The 16,591-nt window shown below is 44.8% G+C and overlaps 1 protein-coding gene across 2 annotated transcripts in view; it reads right to left on the bottom strand.

Moving 5' to 3' along the window:
• Positions 1-2,277: 2,277 nt before the first annotated feature.
• ppil2 (peptidylprolyl isomerase (cyclophilin)-like 2) overlaps positions 2,278-16,591 on the bottom strand; it is a 31,348-nt gene continuing 17,034 nt past the window's right edge. For both annotated transcript variants that reach the window (NM_001173961.1, XM_014143567.3), the window contains exons 13-20: positions 16,440-16,529; positions 15,235-15,268; positions 12,240-12,357; positions 7,807-7,863; positions 4,825-4,897; positions 3,594-3,656; positions 3,262-3,413; positions 2,278-3,136 (exon numbers count right to left, since the gene is read on the bottom strand). In NM_001173961.1, coding sequence (NP_001167432.1) covers positions 3,031-3,136; positions 3,262-3,413; positions 3,594-3,656; positions 4,825-4,897; positions 7,807-7,863; positions 12,240-12,357; positions 15,235-15,268; positions 16,440-16,529 — 693 coding nt within the window. In that variant the 3' untranslated portion in view covers positions 2,278-3,030. The remainder of the gene's footprint in view (positions 3,137-3,261; positions 3,414-3,593; positions 3,657-4,824; positions 4,898-7,806; positions 7,864-12,239; positions 12,358-15,234; positions 15,269-16,439; positions 16,530-16,591) is intronic.

The raw sequence follows: 16,591 nt of genomic DNA, 5'->3' as shown, positions 1-16,591 counted from the left end.
CTGGCCTGCTGGCCCCCCTACCTCTGAGGAAGCACAGTTCCTGCTCAGCCCAGTCAAAACTGTTCACTGCTTTGGCACCCCAATGGTGGAACAAGCTCCCTCACGACGCCAGGACAGCGGAGTCAATCACCACCTTCCGGAGACACCTGAAACCCCACCTCTTTAAGGAATACCTAGGATAGGATAAAGTAATCCTTCTAACCCCCCCCCTTAAAAGATTTAGATGCACTATTGTAAAGTGGTTGTTCCACTGGATATCATAAGGTGAATGCACCAATTTGTAAGTCGCTCTGGATAAGAGCGTCTGCTAAATGACTTAAATGTAATGTAAATGTAATTAAGTTTGCCGATGACAACAGTGGTAGACCTGACCCCGACAACGGTGAGACAGCCTATAGGGAGAAGGTCAGAGACCTGACAGTGTGGTGCCAGTGTGAGCAAGACAAAGGAGATGATTGTGGACTACAGGAAAAAGAGGATCAAGCACGCCCCCATTCTCATCGACGGTGCTGTAGTGGAGCAGGTTGAGGGCTTCAAGTTCCTTGGTGTCCAAAACACCAACAAATTAACATGGTCCAAGGTAGTAGTGAAGAGGGCAAGACAACACCTATTTGTCATGGGTCTTCAGAGCCTCAAAAAGTTTTTCAGCTGCACCATCGAGAGCATCCTGACTGGTTGCATTACTGCCTGGTATGGCAACTGCTCGGTCTCCGACCGCGAGGCACTACAGAGGGAAGTGCGTACAGCCCAGTACATTACCGGTGCCAAGCTTCCTGCCATCCAGGACCTCTATACCAGGCGGTGTCAGAGGAAGGCCCTAAAAATTGTCAAAGACTCCAGTCACCCTAGTTATAGACTGTTCTCTCTGCTACCAGCACGGCAAGCGGTACCGAAGCACCAAGTCTAGGTTCAAGAGGCTTCTAAACAGCTTCTACACCCATAACTTAATCAAATGGCTACCCAGACTATTTGCTTTGCCCACATTAAATAAATGTGTTATTTAATGCGTTTCTCTGGGCTATAGTAGTAAAGGCCAAATTCTATATATTTTCATGTTTATTTTTATACCTTAAGTTGTCCTAAAATTCTAAATCAAATAGCTACATGGTATGACCATCTTAAAACAATTCCATATGTTAGCTTAGTACCCCCCCCACCTGGCTAAGACTAAGAGGTTTTAAACAGTGATGACTTGACTCTGGGATCCAATCGTTTCCAGTTTCTTCTAACCTGTAATCTCGCACTTGACACAGACAGTATTAATTCATAACCAAATACAAGTCCTTCAAAGCTTTCAGCAGCATGTTGTGAGAAGAGCTTTCAGCCTTCATTTGGTCGTCTCCAGACAAAGGCTATTCAGTAATGCTGTCTGTAACATCTGACCAACAAATCAAATCAAATGTATTTATATAGCCCTTCTTACATCAGCTGATATCTCAAAGTGCTGTACAGAAACACAGCCTAAAACCCCAAACAGCAAGCAATGCAGGTGTAGAAGCACGGTGGCTAGGAAAAACTCCCTAGAAAGGCCAGAACCTAGGAAGAAACCTAGAGAGGAACCAGGCTATGAGGGGTGGCCAGTCCTCTTCTGGCTGTGCCGGGTGGAGATTATAACAGCACATGGCCTAGATGTTCAAATGTTCATAAATGACCAGCATTGTCAAATAATAATAATCATAGTAGTTGTCGAGGGTGCAACAAGTCAGTAACACAAGAGTAAGTGTCAGTTGGCTTTTTCATAGCCGATCTTTGAGACAAACTGTCCCAAATGGCCCCAACTAGATTCAGCCTCGGGCTGATTTTTGTCAGCATGGTGGCCAGAACTTAATTATAATAATTTAAAACACTAAATTGACCACAACTAAAAGCCCCAAAAGGGATTGGTATTTTCTAATACAATCATGTCATACCTTTATTACATTGACACACGATCACATATCTTTACATTTTATTTGTGGGAATACTTTCTGAAATTAAACACTTTTTGGTCTTAGTCTTTCTTGATTTTTTTCTATCCAGCAATTTATTTATATATTTTTTTACTTTGGGGGGGGATAATTTGAACCCTGCCCTACGGGCCGCCTGCTGCTGACCCCTGCCCTACGGGCCGCCTGCTGCTGACCCCTGCCCTATATAGTGCACTACTTTTGACCAGGGCCCATAGGGCAGTAGTGCACTATATAGGGGATAGGGTGCCATTTGAAAAACAGCAACAAACCGATGAAAGATAAGAATTTGTGCAAATTGTGAAGCTATAATAAATAAAATCAAAAGAAATACTGGAAAAACTTGAATTTATTAAAAACACAAATAAAAAAAAACAAATGCATCATTAGAAAGCCAACATTATTTGATGTCATACTAAGTGAAAGACAACATTCTATATAATTCACGACTCAGAAAATAAAAAAATAAAAAATGTCCATGAGAGGCAAATGGCAGCGGGGTAATATCATCAGGGTACCAGGGGGTGAGTGGTAGTGGCAGGGGGGTAATATCATCAGGGTACCAGGGGGTACATCCAGAATGGCAGGGAAGTAATATCATCAGGGTACCAGGGGGTACATCCAGAATGGCAGGGGGGTAATATCATCAGGGTACCAGGGGGTGAGTGGTAGTGGCAGGGGGGTAATATCATCAGCGTACCAGGGGGTACATCCAGAATGGCAGGGGGGTAATATCATCAGGGTACCAGGGGGTGAGTGGTAGTGGCAGGGGGGTAATATCATCAGGGTACCAGGGGGTACATCCAGAATGGCAGGGGGGGGTAATATCATCAGGGTACCAGGGGGTACATCCAGAATGGCAGGGGGGGGTAATATCATCAGGGTACCAGGGGGTACATCCAGAATGGAAGCCTATTCCCTACTTTTAACCAAAGCCTGGTTACCTAATTTCCTATATATTTGACCAGAACTACAGTGTTCTATGGGCCTTGGTCTAAAGTAGTGCACTATATAGGGAGCAGGGTGCCATTTGGGACACAGAAGGAGTCCATGAGCTAGTCCAAGGGGCTGTGTGTCCATGGAGTTACCAGGAGCTGAAGTCTCCAAAGCCAGTCTTTCCTTTGGCCTTCTTGGCTCCGCTGGTCGCCCCACTGCTGGACGGTCCGCTGTCCTCTGCTGCTGGACGCTTCCTACACACACACACCGGGTTAATTGTGTGTGTGTGGTGGGGGTGTGTGTGTGTGTGGTATATGTATATATATGTGTGTGTGTGTGTGTGGTGTGGTGGGTGTGTGGTGTGTGTGTCCGTCCTCACGTGGTGGTAGTGGTCGCAGGGTTAATGTATTTCCCTATGCCAGCCTTGAAGGTCTTGGGAACCTGGTCTGCTTTAGTCTTCCTCTGAGACACACTGGTCTGAGCTCTATCCTCTTCTTGCTTCTCTAAATCCTTCTGGCGCTCCGCTGCAATCTACACACACACAAATTGGTAGTGTATTTTCCAAACTCCGTGCTCATCAGAAACTGAGGTCTCCTGATTGTATGTTTTGTTTAAACATGTCAGTTAGCTGTTTGATGCCAGTCGAAACGCGTGAGGGGGCGTCGACTGACAACCTCTTAATGGATCATAAACCCAAAAACACAAACTAACCTGGGCATCTGCCTCTTCATACGGGTCCACGAACACAGTGGCACTCAGCAGCTTGATCTCAGACTGGAGACGGAGGAAGAGAGAGGAGAGAGAGTATAGTTTAAGCCTTCGCTGGGTTAGTGGTCGCTGGCGTCTTCAGTCAGAGCTGTAGATAAGTTACAACTCTGAGTTCTGGGAGTCTGTTTATACTAAAGAGAGTTAGAGGTAACAGGTATGAACAGGGGATTACAACAGCTAACAGACCGGAGGAAGGAGAGAAACCAAGGGATATTTATTGTACTTCTCTGCTCCATACAGTGTGTGTGTGTGTGTGTGTGTGTGTGTGTGTGTGAGTTTCCATTAGCCGGTAATAGCAGGCTTTTGGCCCCCCCCCCCCAAAAAAAAAAAGATAAGAAAAGACGATAAATAAAATTGCCGCTGGCCCATTGTTCAAGAGAAGAAAAATCGCATTGTGAAATAATGCTTTTTAGCCTTATTATTATTTCTTCATTTATGTAAATACATTTGATCATGCTCATCAGTCTATATGTGAATTTGCATAATTTAGCGGAGGGAGTTAAATTGACACGTGTACAGTATACATGCTTTAGACAACAGTGTTTCCCCGTTAATTACACTATGGAACTTACATTCACGCGTTGCCTACTGCCTCGCGCCTACTGCCTCGCGCCTACTGCCTCGCGCCTACTGCCTCGCGCCTACTGCCTCGCGCCTACATAATGTGAATAAATTGTTTAGCAACATTTTAAGCTAAACGTTCTGATGTTGCATTAGACACCAATTTAACATATATATACACACACACACACTTTTTTTTTCTCAGTAGCCTAGGCCTGCCTACTGGTTTTATGAATCTGGGATCTATTGTCCCAGAGTCTGTTTGGAATAGACTATTTCATTCTCAACAAGCTGCCCAATAGAATAGGTTAACTTTTCTACTGTAGGGGATAGTAGATTTACATTGGCTAGTGATTTTTGCTGTTCGTTACTCGTCTTGTTGGCTGAAGAAAAGTAAAACTTAACATCCTCAAAAGTGGGTAAGAAGGGCCACATGTCACTGCTTCCTCGACTTGCATGTTCTGTTATTAATACTGTATGAATTACTATATTCCTAATGTTATTTCATACGCACCCAATGTCCAGTCAATTTAAAAACGCTGCTGGTTAAATATACGACGCCACATTTTCCTAACGGAAACCCTGGTGTGTGTGTGTGTGTGTGTGTGTGTACCTTGGGTTTATCTGTTTTGGGATCAGCCTCTATGTTCTCCATGGCTGTCAGAGCCTCGAAGCCTCCCACCACCCTGGGAAGAAACAAGACAACATATCTTCAAAACTACCACACACACACACACACACACAGCTTCCTTTCTACACGTCGGCCGGACAGAACCACAACGTCGGTTATCAGCTTAAGGGGGAGGTGTGTGTGTGTGTGTGTGTGTCTCTTTGTTAAAAGCTGGTGTGTGATCTCTAATATTAAGGAAGTTTCAAGGTTCTGCTCGCCTGAGTTAGAATACCTCATGATCAGCTGTAGACCATACTATTTACCAAGAGAGTTTATCTATATTTTCCGTAGCTGTCTATTTACCATCTCAAAACAACGCTGGCACTAAGACGGCACTCAATGAGCTGTGTACGGCCATAAGCAAACAAGAAAACAATCACCCAGAGGCGGCGCTCCTAGTGGCCGGGGACTTTAATGCAGGAAAACTTAAATTTGTGTATCCTCATTTCTACCAGCATCTCACCTGTGCAACAGGTGAAAAATAAACTAAATAACCTTCACTTCACACACAGCGACACATACATACAGTGCCTTTGGAAAAGTATTCAGACCCCTTGACTTTATTCCACTTTGTGAGGCTACAACCTTATTCTAAAACTGATTAAATTGTTATTCATTTATTTTTTTTGTCCTGTTGGAAGGTGAACCTTCACCCCAGTCCTGAGGTCCTGAGCGCAATCAAGGAGCTCTCTGTACTTTGCTCCGTTCATCTTTGCATCGATCCTGACTAGTCTCCCAGTCCCACCCACTGAAAAACATCCCCACGACATGATGCTGCCACCACCATGCTTCACCGTAGGGATTGTGCCAGGTTTCCTCCAGACGTGACGCTTGGCATTCAGGACAAAGAGTTCATCAGACCAGAGAATCTTGTTTCTCATGGTCTGAGAGTCTTTAGGTGTCTTTTGGCAAACTCCAAGCAGGCTGTCATGTGCCTTTTAAATTAATTAGGCCCTAATCTATGGATTTCACATGACTGGGAATACAGATATGCATCTTTTGGTATCTGGTGTTACCACCGTTTGCCTCATGCAGCACGACACATCTCCTTCACATAGAGTTGATCAGGCTGTTGATTGTGGCCTGTGGAATGTTGTCCCACTCCTCTTCAATGGATGTGAGAAGTTTCTGGATATTGGTGGAAACTAGAACAAGCTGTCGTACACATCTATCCAGTGCATCCCAAACATGCTCAATGGGTGACATGTCTGGTGAGTATACAGGCCATGGAAGAACTGGGACATTTTCAGCTTCCAGGAATTGTGTGCAGATCCTTGCGACATGGGGCTGTGCATTATCATGCTGAAACATGAGGTGATGGCAGCAGATGAATGGCACGACAATGGGCCTCAGGATCCCGTCATGGTATCTCTGTGCATTCAAATTACCATCTATAAAAAGCAATTGTGTTGGTTGTCTGTAGCTTATGCCTGCCCGTACCATATCCCCACCGCCACCAAGGGGCACTCTGTTCACAACATTGACATCAGCAAACCGCTCACTCACACGACGCCAAACACGTGGTCTGCGGCTGTGAGGCCGGTTGGACGTACTGCGAAATTCTCTAAAACATTGAGGCGGCTTGTGGTAGAGAAATTAACATTCAATTCTCTGGCAACAGCTCTGGCGGACATTCCTGCAGTCAGCATGCCAATATGCACTCTCCCTAAAAACTTGAGACATCTGTGGCATTGTTTTGTGTGACAAAACTGCACATTTTAGAGCAGGCCTATTATTGTCCCCAGCACAAATTGCACCTGTGTAATGAGCATGCTGTTTAATCAGCTTGTTGATATGTCACACCTGTCAGGTGGATGGATTATCTTGGCAAATGAGAAATGCTCACTAACAGGGATGTAAACAAATTTGTGCAAAAAAGTTGAGAGAAATAAGCTTTTTCTGCATACGGAACATTTGAGATTGTTTTATTTCAGCTCATGAAACATGGTACTGCGTTTATATTTTTGTTCAGTGTAATATTTTAACTGTATATAACTGCCTTAATGTTGCTGGACCCCAGGAAGAGTAGTTGCTGCCTTGGTAGCAGCTAATGAGCATCTTTAATAAATACAAAAAAGGTTCTATAATGATCCAAACACACCAACACAGTCGTGAAGAGGGCATGGCAATGCCTCTTTCTCCCCCCAGGATATTTGGCATGGGTCCTCAGATCCTCAACAAGTTAAGCAGCTGCACCATTGAGAGCATCTTGACTGGCTGCATCACCGCCTGGTATGGACAGCTGCTTGGCATAGTGCCAACAGTACAGTTTGTTGGAGGAGGAATAATGGTTTGGGGCTGTTTTTCATAGTTCGGGCCCCTTAGTTCCAGTGAAGGGAAATCTTAACGCTACAGCATACAATGACATTCTGTGCTTCCAACTTTGTGGCAACAGTTTGGGGACGGCTCTTTCCTGTTTCAGCATGACAATGCCACCGTGCACAAAGCGAGGTCCATACAAAAATGGTTTGTCGAGATCGGTGTGGAAGAACTTGACTGGCCTGCATAGAACCCTGACCTCAACCCCATCGAACACCTTTGGGATGAATTGTAACACTGACTGTGAGCCAGGCTTAAATTGTACAACAGCACTGCCCGGCTTCACTAATGCTCATGGCTGGATGGAAGCAAGTCCCTGCAGCAATGTTCCAACATCTAGTGGAAAGCCTTCCCAGAAGAGTGGAGGCTGTTATAGCAGGGGGGACGAACTCCATATTAATGCCCATTAGGACCAACAGGCCTCTCTGGTCCGGGGTCAGAACCAACAGGGCTCTCTGGTCCGGGGTCAGAACCAACAGGGCTCTCTGGTCCGGGGTCAGAACCAACAGGGCTCTATGGCCAGTCTAGTACCCAGAGCACAGACATGCCATCTCTTCACATATTCAACCAATACAACAGAGATATTTTAAAGGAAATGTATGTCACCTTCCAAACACAGTATGTTTCCTGTCCAGGTAGGGACACGACCGGAAGGTGATGAAGCTGGGAAAGGAAACAACAACACAATCAAGTATGGTCAATGTCTCTGTCATGACATCTCAGCAGCATGGCCTCTCTAATGGGTGGAGAGAGTAATGGAGGTAAGGGGGAGAGGTTATATTAAAGGGGAGAGAGAGTAATGGAGGTAAGGGGGGAGGTTATATTAAAGGGGAGAGAGAGTAATGGAGGTAAGGGGGGAGGTTATATTAAAGGGGAGAGAGAGTAATGGAGGTAAGGGGGGAGGTTATATTAAAGGGGAGAGAGAGTAATGGAGGTAAGGGGGAGGTTATATTAAAGGGGGGAGGTTATATTAAAAGGGGGAGAGAGTAATGGAGGTAAGGGGGAGGTTATATTAAAGGGGGGAGAGAGTAACGGAGGTAAGGGGGGAGGTTAAATTAAAGGGGGAGAGCGTAATGGAGGTAAGGGGGGAGGTTATATTAAAGGGGAGAGAGTAATGGAGGTAAGGGGGGAGGTTATATTAAAGGGGAGAGGTTATATTAAAGGGGGGAGAGAGTAACGGAGGTAAGGGGGAGGTTATATTAAAGGGGGGAGAGAGTAACGGAGGTAAGGGGGGAGGTTAAATTAAAGGGGAGAGGTTATATTAAAGGGGGGAGAGAGTAACGGAGGTAAGGGGGAGGTTATATTAAAGGGGGGAGAGAGTAACGGAGGTAAGGGGGGAGGTTAAATTAAAGGGGGAGAGCGTAATGGAGGTAAGGGGGGAGGTTATATTAAAGGGGAGAGAGTAATGGAGGTAAGGGGGGAGGTTATATTAAAGGGGGGAGGTTATATTAAAAGGGGGAGAGAGTAATGGAGGTAAGGGGGGAGGTTATATTAAAGGGGGGAGAGGTTATATTAAAGGGGGGAGAGAGTAATGAGGTAAGGGGGAGAGGTTAAATTAAAGGGGAGAGGTTATATTAAAGTATTAAAGGGAGAGAGAGTAATGAGGTAAGGGGGGGAGGTTAAATTAAAGGGGAGAGGTTATATTAAAGGGGGGAGAGAGTAACGGAGGTAAGGGGGAGGTTATATTAAAGGGGGGAGAGAGTAACGGAGGTAAGGGGGGAGGTTAAATTAAAGGGGGAGAGCGTAATGGAGGTAAGGGGGGAGGTTATATTAAAGGGGAGAGAGTAATGGAGGTAAGGGGGGAGGTTATATTAAAGGGGGGAGGTTATATTAAAAGGGGGAGAGAGTAATGGAGGTAAGGGGGAGGTTATATTAAAGGGGGGAGAGGTTATATTAAAGGGGGGAGAGAGTAATGAGGTAAGGGGGAGAGGTTATATTAAAGGGGAGAGAGAGTAATGAGGTAAGGGGGGGAGGTTATATTAAAGGGGGGAGAGAGTAACGGAGGTAAGGGGGGAGGTTAAATTAAAGGGGAGAGGTTATATTAAAGGGGGGAGAGAGTAACGGAGGTAAGGGGGAGGTTATATTAAAGGGGGGAGAGAGTAACGGAGGTAAGGGGGGAGGTTAAATTAAAGGGGGAGAGCGTAATGGAGGTAAGGGGGGAGGTTATATTAAAGGGGAGAGAGTAATGGAGGTAAGGGGGGAGGTTATATTAAAGGGGGGAGGTTATATTAAAAGGGGGAGAGAGTAATGGAGGTAAGGGGGGAGGTTATATTAAAGGGGGGAGAGGTTATATTAAAGGGGGGAGAGAGTAATGAGGTAAGGGGGAGAGGTTAAATTAAAGGGGAGAGGTTATATTAAAGTATTAAAGGGAGAGAGAGTAATGAGGTAAGGGGGGGAGGTTAAATTAAAGGGGAGAGGTTATATTAAAGGGGGGAGAGAGTAACGGAGGTAAGGGGGAGGTTATATTAAAGGGGGGAGAGAGTAACGGAGGTAAGGGGGGAGGTTAAATTAAAGGGGGAGAGCGTAATGGAGGTAAGGGGGGAGGTTATATTAAAGGGGAGAGAGTAATGGAGGTAAGGGGGGAGGTTATATTAAAGGGGGGAGGTTATATTAAAAGGGGGAGAGAGTAATGGAGGTAAGGGGGGAGGTTATATTAAAGGGGGGAGAGGTTATATTAAAGGGGGGAGAGAGTAATGAGGTAAGGGGGAGAGGTTATATTAAAGGGGAGAGAGAGTAATGAGGTAAGGGGGGGAGGTTATATTAAAGGGGGAGAGAGTAATGAGGTAAGGGGGGAGGTTATATTAAAGGGGGAGAGAGTAATGGAGATAAGGGGGGAGGTTAAATTAAAGGGGGAGAGAGTAATGGAGAAAGGGGGGAGGTTAAATTAAAGGGGGAGAGAGTATTGGAGATAAGGGGGGAGGTTATATTATAGGGGAGAGAGTAATGGAGGTAAGGGGGGAAATTATATTAAAGGGGGGGTTATATTAAAGGGGGGAGAGTAATGGAGGTAAGGGGGAGAGGTTATATTAAAGGGGGGGAGGTTATATTAAAGGGGGGGAGAGAGTAATGGAGGTAAGGGGGAGAGGTTATATTAAAGGGGAGAGGTTATATTAAAGGGGGGAGAGTAATAGAGGTAAGGGGGAGGTTATATTAAAGGGGAGAGAGAGTAATGGAGGTAAGGGGGGAGGTTATATTAAAGGGGGGAGAGAGTAATGGAGGTAAGGGGGGAGGTTATATTAAAGGGGAGAGAGAGGAATGGAGGTAAGGGGGGAGGTTATATTAAAGGGGAGAGAGAGTAATGGAGGTAAGGGGGAGGTTATATTAAAGGGGGGAGGTTATATTAAAAGGGGGAGAGAGTAATGGAGGTAAGGGGGAGGTTATATTAAAGGGGGGAGGTTATATTAAAGTATTAAAGGGAGAGAGAGTAATGAGGTAAGGGGGGGAGGTTAAATTAAAGGGGAGAGGTTATATTAAAGGGGGGAGAGAGTAACGGAGGTAAGGGGGGAGGTTAAATTAAAGGGGGGAGGTTATATTAAAGTATTAAAGGGGGAGAGAGTAATGGAGTTAAGGGGGGAGGTTATATTAAAGGGGAGAGAGTAATGGAGGTAAGGGGGGAGGTTATATTAAAGGGGGGAGGTTATATTAAAAGGGGGAGAGAGTAATGGAGGTAAGGGGGGAGGTTATATTAAAGGGGGGAGGTTATATTAAAGTATTAAAGGGGGAGAGAGTATTGGAGATAAGGGGGGGAGGTTATATTAAAGGGGGGGAGAGTGTAATGGAGGTAAGGGGGAGGTTATATTAAAGGGGAGAGGTTATATTAAAGGGGGGAGAGTAATGGAGGTAAGGGGGAGGTTATATTAAAGGGGAGAGAGTAATGGAGGTAAGGGGGAGAGGTTATATTAAAGGGGGAGAGTAATGGAGGTAAGGGGGGAGGTTATATTAAAGGGCGGAGAGAGTAATGGAGGTAAGGGGGGAGGTTATATTAAAGGGCGGAGAGTAATGGAGGTAAGGGGGAGGTTATATTAAAGGGGAGAGAGTAATGGAGGTAAGGGGGAGAGGTTATATTAAAGGGGGGAGAGAGTAACGGAGGTAAGGGGGAGAGGTTATATTAAAGGGGGGGAGGTTATATTAAAGGGGGGAGAGTAATGAGGTAAGGGGGAGAGGTTATATTAAAGGGGGGGAGGTTATATTAAAGGGGGGAGAGAGTAATGGAGGTAAGGGGGAGGTTATATTAAAGGGGAGAGGTTATATTAAAGGGGGGAGAGTAATGGAGGTAAGGGGGAGGTTATATTAAAGGGGAGAGAGTAATGGAGGTAAGGGGAGAGGTTATATTAAAGGGGGGGGAGGTTATATTAAAGGGGGGAGAGTAATGGAGGTAAGGGGGGGAGGTTATATTAAAGGGGGAGAGTAATGGAGGTAAGGGGGGAGGTTATATTAAAGGGGGAGAGAGTAATGGAGGTAAGGGGGGAGGTTATATTAAAGGGGAGAGGTTATATTAAAGGGCGGAGAGTAATGGAGGTAAGGGGGAGATTATATTAAAGGGGAGAGAGTAACGGAGGTAAGGGGGAGAGGTTATATTAAAGGGGGGAGAGAGTAACGGAGGTAAGGGGGAGAGGTTATATTAAAAGGGGGAGAGAGTAACGAGGTAAGGGGGAGAGGTTATGTTACAGGGGGGAGAGAGTAATGAGGTAAGGGGGAGAGGTTATATTACAGGGGGGAGAGAGTAATGGAGGTAAGGGGGAGAGGTTATATTACAGGGGGGAGAGAGTAATGGAGGTAAGGGGGAGAGGTTATATTACAGGGGGGAGAGAGTAATGGAGGTAAGGGGGCGCATAAGACAAAAGTATCACTTTATGCTGAAGTGTACACTCGTTCACTGCTTCCCACAATTTTAAAAGCATTGGATTGGTGGTGACTTGGGCTAGTGGTAGTTTCCACCACATTTCTGATACCAGCCATTTCCTTCCAAATCAGTGAAGGGAAGTGAACACTTTAGGAGGAAGGAGGGATAACTGGGACACAAGACAATGAATACTCACAACTGGGACTTGTTGGTGTTGGGTCCTGAGTTGGCCATACTGAGAACCCCTCGCCCCGTGTGGGACAGGTTGGGACGAAACTCATCTTTGAAGGGCTTACCCCAGAATGACTCTCCTCCTGAAGAGGGGCAGACAGAGAGCGAGGGGGGGGGGAGACAGAGCGAGATTTACCAACTTGTAATTACGATTATAAGTACTGGGAGAAAAATCCAATAGAAGATGTAGATCCAGAATGATCCTAAATAAAGGAACTCAGACAAATCCCTTTAACTGTAATGCAGAGCAGAACTCGGACGAATCCCTTTATCTGGAAATCTAAATAAAAGGGCAGTAAATGGTGGCACCGTTTGAAATTAAGCCACAAAACCTCTTTATAATTCAATGCACTGGAAACCCAAGAGCTGAACCCTGAGACAGTCCCCTGTCAGCTGCTAAAACCACTAAACAACTCTATTATCCAAACACACAGGGAAATCAAATTGTTACAGAAATGTACCTATTTGACAAATTGGGAAAATGAAACAAAAACACAGAATAAACTAAAATTGTTATCTGGCCCGAAAATATATTTTTCAAGAAAATATCTCAATCAATTCCCAACTTCTCTGCATTTACTAACGACATTATTCTGGGTGAGGGACAAACCACTAATATTACTGAATTATTCTGGGTGAGGGACAAACCACTAATATTACTGGCTTATTCTGGGTGAGGGACAAACCACTAATATTCCTGGATTATTCTGGGTGAGGGACAAACCACTAATATTACTGGCTTATTCTGGGTGAGGGACAAACCACTAATATTACTGCCAGATATGTATATGATTGCCATCGCCGGGGGACATCCCATGACCATTAGTTCCCTTAACTATTTACATTTAAAGTAGTGTAACATTATCCATGTACATTTTGTTTATTTATTAGCCATTTCCTTTTATAATGTTTTGTATTTAATTAAATGTATTGACTGAAGATTTCACAATACAACAGCAGTAATGTTGTATATGTCTACATGATTATATGAATAATGGAGGCCACTGTGTTCTTGGGGACCTTCAATGCTGCAGAAATGTTTTGGTACCCTTCCCCAGATCTGTGCCTCGACACAATCCTGTCTCTGAGCTCTACGGACAATTCCTTCAACCTCATGACTTGGTTTTTACTCTGACATGCACTGTCAACTGTGGGACCTTATATAGACATAGTGTGTCTTTCAACATCATGTCCAATCAATTGAATTTACCACAGGTGGACTCCAATCAAGTTGTAGAAACATCTCAAGGATGATCAATGGAAACAGGATGCACCTGACCTCAATTTCAAGTCTCATAGCAAAGGGTCTGAATACTTATGTAAATAAGGTATGTTATTTATTTTTAATACATTTGCAAAAATGTCTAGAAACCTGTTTTCACTTTGTCATTATGGGGTATATGAGAAAAATACATTTAAATCAATTTTAGAACAAGGCTGCAACGTAGAAAAATGTGTAAAAAGTCAAGTCAGAATACTTTCCAAACGCCCTGCGCGTCATGCATCTCAAAGAAAAAGTAGAATTTTATTATTCAAAAACATAAAATACCCTCAAATAACATCCATTTAAAAAATATATAATGTATACCTTGAAATTATATTTTGGCCATATGGCCCAGCCCTACAGGACCGGTGTCTAAACCAGACCTAGTTAAACGTTCATTTCAAAACAAGCTGGCTAGGATCTTGTCTTTTCACAACGACGACGAAGGGATCTATTGAACGGAGGCGTGCTCTACTGTCCTGTGTGTGTGTGTGTGTGTGTGTGTGTGTGTCATGCTGGGTTGATTTTACAGCTAGCTGGCCAATCATCTCCTGATTGTCTCCTCTCATCCATAAACTCACCTGGTGACATTAGTGCATAATTTATCACCTGGCTGACATTTCCCTCTGCACAGCTGGCTCTCTGCCAAACACACAGACGTGATCACATCCACCCAGTGCTAACAATTAACATTCGTAACCTGCCAAATCCTGGTGGATTTTGGCATTGGCGGGTAAGACGTCCATTTCACCAGCCTAGTTGGCGGGTGGTCAGTGAGACTTTGTCCTTGTTGTTTCTTGAATATTTACATTGTTTTGTTCACAAGCTAAGTTGTTTTTCTTCTAAGAAAAGACAAGGCTTCTAATAAGTCAGACTCAATCTCACAGGCACAAACATGACTGCAGTGACGTTACTACGGTAACCTCCCGCCTTTAAAGGGGCAGGTGAACATTTTTTGTTGTCTCTATGATATTTTGGTTAAAAGACTCGGGGTCACAAAAATGTTTAATTATTCAATATACCACATTAGTTACCTCTTACTAGTAATAGATGTATTGTTTTAGAAACATCACAAAGCATGCTCATTCTTTAGTATTTTTTTAGTTGGTGTAATTTTAGTGTCTCAGACATATTTTGGCTGGTACACACACACACACACACACACACATCTAATAGGTAGTACAGGGGGTCGCATTAAAGGCCCCTCCGCCTGCAAGAGCAGCTCTCCCCCTCACAGTACGGCCCCCCCTGCCCCCTCACAGTACGGCCCCCCCCTCACAGTACGGCCCCTCTCCCACCTGCTAGAGCAGTAGTCAAGGTGTTGTACTCTCCACCACACCCCAGTAGTCAAGGTGTTGTACTCTCCACCACACCCCAGTAGTCAAGGTGTTGTACTCTCCACCACACCCCAGTAGTCAAGGTGTTGTACTCTCCACCACACCCCAGTAGTCAAGGTGTTGTACTCTCCACCACACCCCAGTAGTCAAGGTGTTGTACTCTCCACCACACCCCAGTAGTCAAGGTGTTGTACTCTCCACCACACCACAGTAGTCAAGGTGTTGTACTTTCCACCACACCACAGTAGTCAAGGTGTTGTACTCTCCACCACACCACAGTAGTCAAGGTGTTGTACTCTCCACCACAGTAGTCATGGTGATTTACTCTCCACTACTCAAATTGTAGGGTCTAAACTTACCTAAACCAGTCCCAGTTGGGTCTCCTCCTTGGATCTGAAAGACATTGGGAAATATATCTATTTACATACATTGATAGACTATCAATAAGTGTGTGGTTGTCGTGGTAACAGGAGGTGAGCCTAGTTAATTCTAGACAGGTGAGTCATAATGAAGCAATAGAGTTGACAGGTGAGTCAGAACGAAGCAGTCATGTGTTTATACAGGTGAGTCATAATGAAGCAGTAGTGCGTAGACAGGTGAGTCATAATGAAGCAGTAATGTATAGAGACAGGTGAGTCATAATGAAGCAATAGAGTTGGCAGGTGAGTCATAATGAAGCAGTAGAGTTTGGCCCTGTCCGGGGGTATCATCGGATGGGGCCACAGTGTCTTCTGATCCCTCCTGTCTCAGCCTCCAGTATTTATGCTGCAGTAGTTTATGTGTCGGGGGGCTAGGGTCAGTCTGTTACATCTGGAGTATTTCTCTTGTCTTATCCGGTGTCCTGTGTGAATTTAAATATGCTCTCTCTAATTCTCTCTTTCTTTCTCTCGGAGGACCTGAGCCCTAGGACCATGCCTCAGGACTACCTGGCATGATGACTCCTTGCTGTCCCTAGTCCACCTGGCCGTGCTGCTGCTCCAGTTTCAACTGTTCTGCCTGCGGCTATGGAAACCTGACCTGTTCACCAGATGTGCTACCTGTCCCAGACCTGCTGTTCTCAACTCTCTAGAGACAGCAGGAGCGGTAGAGATACACTCAATGATCGGCTATGAAAAAGCCAACTGACACTTACTCTTGTGTTACTGACTTGTTGCACCCTCTACAACCACTATGATTATTATTATTTGACCATGCTGGTCATTTATGAACATTTTAACATCTTGACCATGTTCTGTTACAATATCCACCCGGCCCAGCCAGAAGAGGACTGGCCACCCCTCATAGCCTGGTTCCTCTCTAGGTTTCTTCCTAGGGAGTTTTTCCTAGGCAGTTTTTCCTAGCCACCGTGCTTCTTTCACATGCATTGCTTGCTGTTTGGGGTTTTAGGCTGGGTTTCTGTACAGCACTTTGAGATATCAGCTGATGTACGAAGGGCTATATAAATACATTTGATTTGATTTGACAGGCGAGTCATAACGAAGCAGTAGAGTTGACAGGCGAGTCATAACGAAGCAGTAGTATTGACAGGCGAGTCATAACGAAGCAGTACTGTGTTTCGTCTCACCATGAAGTTCCTGATAGATCTATGGAAGACAGTTCCGTCATAATAATTCTTCTTGCAGAGCTTGGTGAAGTTCTCTCCTGCTTTGGGAACCTGGGAGAGAGAGAGAGAAATACTGAGATATTAGAAAGAAGAGTTTTTAAAACACAGTCCTG

Source organism: Salmo salar, chromosome 15 (assembly GCF_965601325.2).
Source record: "Salmo salar chromosome 15, fSalSal1, whole genome shotgun sequence".
Taxonomy (NCBI): domain Eukaryota; kingdom Metazoa; phylum Chordata; class Actinopteri; order Salmoniformes; family Salmonidae; genus Salmo; species Salmo salar.
This window is presented reverse-complemented; position numbering and strand designations above follow the sequence as displayed.